This window comes from Triticum aestivum, chromosome 5A (genome assembly GCF_018294505.1).
Source record: "Triticum aestivum cultivar Chinese Spring chromosome 5A, IWGSC CS RefSeq v2.1, whole genome shotgun sequence".
Lineage (NCBI taxonomy): Eukaryota > Viridiplantae > Streptophyta > Magnoliopsida > Poales > Poaceae > Triticum > Triticum aestivum.
This window is the reverse complement of record NC_057806.1, coordinates 642899571-642907977: the sequence shown is the minus strand read 5'-3', so window position 1 is coordinate 642907977 and position 8407 is coordinate 642899571. Positions and strand designations below refer to the sequence as shown.

At 45.9% G+C, this 8407-nt stretch overlaps 1 protein-coding gene across 1 annotated transcript; it reads right to left on the bottom strand.

The window, feature by feature from the left end:
• Nucleotides 1–3171: 3171 nt before the first annotated feature.
• LOC123105562 (glycine-rich RNA-binding protein GRP1A) lies at nt 3172–7994 on the bottom strand. Its single transcript, XM_044527645.1, has 5 exons — nt 7776–7994; nt 7534–7655; nt 7340–7408; nt 7151–7257; nt 3172–4063 (listed from the first exon to the last, which is right to left on the bottom strand). Exons 2-5 carry the CDS (start codon nt 7640–7642, stop codon nt 3431–3433), a joined length of 918 nt encoding a protein of 305 aa, XP_044383580.1. The 5' UTR covers nt 7643–7655; nt 7776–7994; the 3' UTR covers nt 3172–3430.
• Between the last annotated feature and the right edge of the window lie 413 nt (nt 7995–8407).

The following is an 8407-nucleotide window of genomic DNA, read 5'->3' as shown; positions in this document are numbered from 1 at the left end:
CACCGCCTCGTCCTCAGCCTCGACGGGGAGATCTTCTCTCTCTCTCTCTCTTGTCTGTGTCCCAGCGGTATTACCGCACCACTAGCGGTAGTACCGCCGAAGGGTCACAAGCGGCAGTACCGCTCCGCAGCGGTAGTACCACCGGTGACCCCGCAGCTGTACTACCGCTGGGCTGTCTGGCTCCTACCGCCTCGACTCGAGGGCTCTTTTTCTCGTGTCAGGTTTTGCGGCACTAGTTGCGACAGTAGAGGCGGTAGTACCGTTTCGGAGTGGTAGTACTTCCCTTACCACCACGGTAGTACCGCGCTGGGTCCAGATCCCTGCTGCTCTCCTCTGCGCGGCAGTACCGCTAGCTGGAGCGGCAGTACCGCTGGCTCAGCGGTAGTACCGCCCCCCTTAGCGGTACTACCGCCCTGTGCGGGGCTGGTTGGTGGGGCAACGGTTGGATTGTTGCCCCCACTATAAAAGGGGGTCCCCTTCTTCCCCGTTGACTTACCTCTTCCCCCTCAAGCTCCATTAATGCTCAAGCTCCATTAATGTCCAGCCATTTCCCGATCTATCTCTCTAGCCAATCAAACTTGTTGATTTGCTCGGGAGTGGTTGAGAAGGCCCCGATCTACACTTCCACCAAGGGATTTTCGATTCCCCCACTCATCCCTAGCGGATCTTGTTACTCTTGGGTGTTTGAGCACCCTAGACGGTTGAGGTCACCACGGAGCCATAGTCCATTCTGGTGAAGCTTCGTGGTATTGTTGGGAGCCTCCGATTAAGTTGTGGAGATTGCCCCAACCTTGTTTGTAAAGGTCCGGTTGCCGCCTTCAAGGGCACCAATAGTGGAATCACGGCATCTCGCATTTGTGAGGGCGTGAGGAGAATATGGTGGCCCTAGTGGCTTCTTGGGGAGCATTGTGCCTCCACACCGCTCTAACGGAGACGTACTTCCCCTCAAAAGGAAGGAACTTCGGTAACACATCCTCGTCTTCACCGGATCCATTCTTGGTTATCTATTACCTTTACTTGTGCAAGCTCTTTATTGTTACTTCTCTTGCTTGCTTGTATGCTTGTTGTTATTGCATCATATAGGTTGCTCACCTAGTTGCACATCTAGACAACCTACTTTGATGCAAAGTTTAATTTGGTAAAGAAAAGTTAAAAATTGGTAGTTGCCTATTCACACCCCCCCCCTAGTCAATCATATCGATCCTTTCACCCCTGCAGGGAAAAAACATCTATCGATAGCCTGTCCTACGGTAACGGACACTTGGAGTTGTATCCCGATCAATACAACTAGAACTGGATACTTGTGATGAGAAATGAATTGTGGATGAGAAATGGATAGTATGGCTCTGGGATTGCTTTCTCGCAGGGAGTCGAGAAAGGATCTCTGGCCAAGGTTGATAACACTACTTCTACTTTACTTTATGCTACTCTACTCCCTCCTGTTGGTGCAAGATGGTGGTTTCCAGAAGATGCTAGTCATCGATAGGATTAAGCCTTTCCTCTATTCTGGCATTCTGCAGTTTAGTCCACAGATACAACCCATTTCCTTTGATACAGATGCATGCTTAGTTTACATCTAATGTAAGTCTTGTGAGTACTTTGGATGAGTACTCACGGCTGCTTTGCTACCTCTTTTCCCCCATACTCGATTGTTGCGACCAGATGACGGATCTTAGGAGCCAGATGACATCACTGATGACTACTGCTACCCCGAGGGTGCCTACTACTACGTGACGGCTGCTGACGACTTGGAGTAGTTAGGAGGCTCCCAGGCAGGAGGCCTTGCCTTTCGATCGTTGTTGATTTTGTGCTAGCCTTCTTAAGAAACTTGCTTAACTTATGTCTGTACTCAGATATTGTTGTTTCTGCTGACTCTTGTGTATTCGAGCTTATGTATTCCAGCCCTCGAGGCCCCTGGCTTGTAATATAAAGTTTGTATTATTTTAATTTATGTCTAGAGTTGTGTTGTAATATCTTCCCGTGAGTCCTTAATCTTAATCGTACACATTTGCGTGTATGATTAGTGTACGGTCAAATCGGGGCGTCACACCAGGCGGGAAGCCAGGAAGGGGAGGCGCGAGCCTCCTGGGCGGCTGGGCTCCGGGATCCGACCGGCTACCGGTGAGGTCGCGGGGAACGACGAGGCGCTAGGTGTCAGGGTCGGACAGGGGAACTGACGACGAGGCGGCTGTGCGAGGGGCATGAGGTTCTCCTCGAAGTGGACAGAACGTGGTTGCGTTCCTTTTCCTCATGGATTGCGTTAGTGGGCCGTTTTTTCTTCTCTAGTCTAGTTAGAGACATGGGTATATAAGCATATCTAAAATCCCAGGTGGGCCGCGGCCCATCCTGGCCATCCTGTAGATCCGCCCCTGCTTATGATATAAATGAGACACGTATTATCATGCAAAAAAACAAACTACCTCTTCCTCTTCCTTCCCCGAGCGCACCACATGCCTACTTTGTTTCAACGAACGCTGCCTCTGCGTTCGTTGGGTTTCCAAAGCGCTTGTTTCAATGATCCGATTGAGGAAGGACTACGGTGCCACTTTCGACCCGATATACACACACTGCATCTTCCTTCCTCGTTCTCCCTAGAATCCATGCCTGCACTAGAGGCACTCCACCGGAATCCTCCGCGGTCGCCGCCCTCCCTACGACCCTACCTCCCTCCCTCTAAGCGGCAACTCCTCAAACCAATCCAGGCGATTCCTCGATCTAGTCCATGTCGTCTCCGTTTCTTGCCACCGTAAGGACTAAGGAGGTACTCCCTCCCTTCCTAAATATTTGTCTTTTTAAAAAATTTAAATGAACTATCACATATACATGTATATAGACATAATTTAGATTTTAGAATGTAGATACACTCATTTTGCTCCGTATGTAGTCACTTGTTGAAATCTCTAAAAAGACAAATATTTAAGAAAGTGCTTTGGAAGCTGGATCATTGAAAAAAAAAACCGAGGCAGTCCCCAAATGATTCTTATGATATAAATGAGACACGTATTACCATGCAAAAAGAAAAAACTAGCCACATTCCGACAGACGCCAATTGGATGTGTACCCACTGAAAGTCAGTTTTCAATCAATGGGATCGCCAGAAGGGGTTTGCATTCCAACCTGCTTGTCCTATGCAAGTGCACCTGAAGTACTAAATTATGATCTATAGCGAACTGATATAACAAACAGCTACTGAAAGTGCAATTTCACAGCGTCCAATACATGCAGAGTTCAGGTTCAAGTTGGCACCATACTATGAATCCAGCACACAGTACACGAAGCAGACGTACAGAACGTAGCTAAGAGACCGAACATAACTTGTTTGCAAGCACTACATTATTATCTTCATCACAGGACATACCAAAAACAAGGAGGTCATGGAGAACAAATCCATGGAAAATTATTAGGCCGGTGCTTCATGTTGGAAAGACATTCAGCTTCTCTTGTTGGCGTAGTCATCTTCATCCTTGCTGAAGTCGTCGTCAAGAAAGTCATCCTGGCCCTCGCTTCTCTTGGTGTCCGCATCACCCTCCACAGCACCATCCTCCTTGCCACCAACATCAAATTTGAGATCCTTCAGCAGGTCATCGAGCTTACCAGGGGGCAGATCAACAGGGGCATCGTTCGCGTAGCTGTCGTTGCCTGCGCCGAAGTTTCGACCTCCAAATGCAGGAGGTGCACCACCCCCTTGATTCAGGCTATCGCCGCCATAGTTGTTGGCAGGAGCAGCATTGTATCCACCACCACCAACCCCTGTGAAACCAGCATCACCCCCATAGCCACCTTGCCCGCCTTGAGGGGCACCATAGTTCCCCCCACTGTTGTACCCTGAATTATAATTGCCACCACTGTTGTATCCACCACCGCCGCCACCTCTGCCTCCACCTCCATATCCACCACCTCCGCTGTACCCTCCACCACCACCATAGGAACCACCCCCTCCACCGTAACCACCGTCAGCACCGCCATAGCCGCCGCCGCTGCCGTAGCCACCCCCACCACCAAAACTTGGACGACTACCACGGTCATGAGCATAGCTCACCCTCACTATCCGACCCTGCAGATCCTGGTACAGCAAAAGGAAAGATGTTAGAAAATGAACCAGCAGGCTAGGATTATAGAAGACTGATCAAGATAATAACAAAATAATCAGATGGATATCACAGAAGCAAACAGGCACAAAAAGAAACGAGCTGCATAACCAGTGTACAATTTAAAAAGACTGATTCAGCTGATAGCACAAATTAACCTCAACAGGATCGCATGCCAGCCTCCAGGAAGAAAAATACAACACATAGAAAAACACGCCAGAGTGTGCATGAGAAAAGAATAATAAATCAAACAGAACAGTAATACATCCATTGCGCAAGTAAGCTGAAAAGTTAACACACAACCTCTATGAGACCAAAAATTATACTGATGTTTGAAGTCCAATCTTAAACCAACTTCATGCTACAGCATATAGGACCAGATGATGACAGGAACAGAAATATTCTGTTATAAAAGATGCAGACTGACTAGCAACATGATAAGACCATAATGTTAGAGAAACATAGTCGTCTATTGAGCAAGTCGATGGTTTTATCCCATCACCCTGACCAACACAAATGGCTTGTTCACCAACATAATCTCTCCTGCCTACCGTCCTCAACACTATATGCTCCTATTCAATATGCCTTGACAACATTCAGCACATATGACCAAATACTGTCCATTGCTGCCTTAATAGCAAGGCAACACCATTCTGCATTCATCACGTAAAAGCATGCCACATTCAAGCTGCATTAGCTAAATAGAATTTTGCAAGGAATACAACCGCAAAACTTCTGCTAAATTTTCAATCCTAAGAACAAGTTGCCAAGAGCTGACTGTCCGGCTGATGACACAGGCAATGGCATGCCTCAGTTAGGAAAACTGTGGTTTGTTGCTCAAGGGGCATAAAATTTTCAGACCATGAATCAACAGCTAGTAAGCTACATAACAGTTGGAAATGACAGGGAAACATACAAGACACAGTTACAGTGGCCAGCAAATTGTGCTAGTCCTAGAGTGTATTTGTGGCTTTGCCTCCCTGTAACTTAAAGGACCACTGCACAAGCTGAGATACTACGAAGCATATTTCTGAATCATATTTTGATATCTAGTGCATCAACATATCAAAATATATTTGCTTATCTGCGAACGTAATTCCGGTGAATGCAAATAACAGGAAATATATACAGTAATTAGGTTCTGTAGTAATCAACCATGTTCAATTTCTCAAATAGCACAGTATGTTGCTATATATACCATTTAAAAAGATAAAAGCAGTCAGCTTTATTTCTTGGGTACACAATAACTTAAGTTTTTACCATAGCCTATTCACATGTCAAGTGTGAACATTATCTCCAAAAGCACTGATAAGTACAAAAATGCTAGCGCCCCTTTGATTCAGGAGTTTCATATGAATTTTGGTGGATTGTAATCATTCAAAACTTATCCTGTGTGCTTGATTTGTAAGATTATAGTCCATAGGAAATTTTCACAAGAATTCTTTTCATAGAAAAGATCCATTGACAAAAAAATCACTTGCAAAGAATCTTATGTTTATTTTACAGTCTAATCATGATGTCTGACCCTACTGGTATGAAATGGGAACATTGCAGTCCTATCTCACAGCAGTTAGATCCATAAAACAACAAACTCCTACAAATTTCATCCTTAATTAGAAACAAACCGGCTAGACGGTTGGACCAAAACTTTCAGCAACATAATAACCAGTTTTATGGGAATAGCAGTCTGTTATAGACAGCAAATGCAAAGGTAGTGTCATAATGTTATTCGGCAGCAAACATATTTTTCCAGTATTATAATGCAATAGTGTAGAAATATGCTATTTTCAGATAAATATAACCTTTCCCATAGAACCAATCATGATCGCCAGACATTATGAAAAGAGACAGCAAATAAATATTCTCAATCTCCGGCGACATAGCTAAAATATCTTATGTACAGGTGGTCATCAAGCCACTCCGTCAAGGCAAGTCGCACGGCTAGAATTGATAGCTTGGTGACCAGAGTTGGAAATGGTCAGGGTTGGGCCACTGGCACATCAACTAGGTCATTGGATGTGATACTCCCAATAAACACCACCCCCAGCTATCACACGCGACCACCCCACACTGATTCCTCTCATCACTACCCTGCCGCTAACTCCCACATCATTTCCCTCTTCTCCTACTTGACCTCCCTCACTGGTGAACACAAGTTGTTCACCTCCTGCCAACTAGACAATGAATAATCAACAGCTTGGTAGTGGAATTGTGAACTTCCAATTTCCCATGAAATAGACTAAAAACGATAGCTTGCTTTTGACTTGACGCGTCACAATTAGTTATTTTGTTTATATTACACATAACAAGCTGTAAAAGTAATATGGTGTCAAGTATGCTTATGGTATTACTGAATTCTGATTTTCTATGACACCTTCATTATAACGTGAAACACAAAAAGAACTACTTATAGAAGCAAATGCATCTTCCACATACTGCGGTATATGAAACAATAAAACATCCAAGACCACAATGCATGGTCCTTAATTCGGACGATCCCTGGATTAGCTTGTGCTGAATCGCACAACCTTTAATAATTAGTATGGCAATGTAGGTCATACCAGAACAGCGCTACCTATGTATGTAGGTTAATAAATGGTATCCACGCAAAAAACAAGAAACTCATAATTTTGCTTTGTGTTCGACCGCAACAAAAAACAAGTCTTTGCGCTACCACTTAGGGTTCCAGCAATTAAACTGTTACAGCCACAGATCAGCAAGCATATGAAGGTTTTGCTGATGGGCCGCGGCCCACCTGGGATTAACCAGTGACAGGACTCAATTACCCAACAAGGTAGAAATGCTCTGATGCTTAGTTTAGCCTTGGGATATTTCAATGACTTGAACTGGTGACTACTAAAATAGTCTCTTAACTCATAGGAATCTAATCTGATCGCCTAATTTTTATTGTTGTCAAGATAATCTACTAAATCACAAGACTTTAGCCTCCAAAAAAATACACCGCACACACCATACAAGCTACAGTTAGATGATTCATGATTCGGTACTAAACAATGCTTAGAACCGGAACAAGAAAAGAAAAAGCAAAGTATGAGGTTCACCTTCCCATCCATTCCGGTGATGGCAGCTCCAGCCTCCTCTGCCGAAGTGTAGGTCACGAAACCAAACCCCCTTGACCTCCCAGATTCACGGTCCATGATCACCTTGGCTGAACAAATATGACAGAATTAGTACGCAGGATCACATCTTCTACATCAATGAGAAACGGTGGAAACAGGACAGGAACATACATTCCACGACTTGGCCGTAATTGGAAAACGCATCCGCGAGGCTCTGGTCATCGGTGCCGTACGAGATGCCTGCAAGGACATAACGAATCAGGGCGGCACAATCTAATGGAAGGGCTTCCCCCCAACCAGAAAATCTTAATCTCGAGGCGCGAGGGAAAGAGATGGGCGGTTGGGAAGGGAGAGCTCCGGCGAACCTCCGACGAAGACCTTGGCGGAGGACATGGACCGGACCGCCTGGAGCATCGCCGAGCCGGAGCCCGCGGATCGCTTGAGGGCATTCCCGACCTTCTGCAGGAACGCCATCCTTCCGAGACCCCTGCGAAATAGCCGCGGATTTCAGATTGGATCGGATTGGATTGCCGGGCGCGCGCCGACGGATCGTGCAGGTCAGCGGGGTTTAACCAGTCCCTGGATCTGGGGGGAGGCGAGCTCGTACCTCGAAATCTAATGGAGGAAGGTTGCGGGCGCGGTGGAGAGGGCGGGGACGGGACGTCGCGGCGAGGAGGAAGAGAGGGGAGCCGCGGTGGCGGCGATGGGTGGCGGAGGGGTTAGGGTTTGGGAGCGGGAGGGGGAGCGGGGCGGCGGGAGCCTGTAGGGCTTCAGGCGTACGGGGCCGGTGAATGGGGAGCGGCTCCGTTTTAGATTGGATTTTCCCCCTTTTTTGCGGGCGATATTCTCCGTTCAAGAAGTAAATGATAATTGTAGTTTTCCTCTCTCCTTTTTTTTTTGCATGGATTGTGGATTTTCACCAAAGTCTTGGGAACTGTTTAAGAATAGTTCAAAGTAGTGTATGCATATGTAGAAATATTTTTTGTCCAAATTCATACTCTCTCCGTCCCGAATTACTTGTACTAACAAAAATGGATGGAAATTGATGTATGTTAAACTAAAAATACGTCGGGAGGCATCCATTTTTAAGACAAGTAGTTGCGGACAAAGGGAGTACTACCTCCGTCCCGGTGTATAAGTCATTCGCGTAGTTCTAGGTCGATAATTTAACTATCTAAATATGTATTATATGTGACAAAAAATATATATTTAGAAACTACATCCGTGTGGAAATCTAGT

Excerpts from the sequence above, each read along its gene's own strand:
- LOC123105562 (XM_044527645.1), bottom strand. The coding sequence starts at position 7,642 with ATGGCGTTCCTGCAGAAGGTCGGGAATGCCCTCAAGCGATCCGCGGGC. Across the intron at positions 7,409-7,533 it reads CGCCAAGGTCTTCGTCGGAG|GCATCTCGTACGGCACCGAT; the intron begins GTTCGCCGGAGC and ends ATGTCCTTGCAG. Across the intron at positions 7,258-7,339 it reads TTACGGCCAAGTCGTGGAAT|CCAAGGTGATCATGGACCGT; the intron begins GTATGTTCCTGT and ends ATATTTGTTCAG.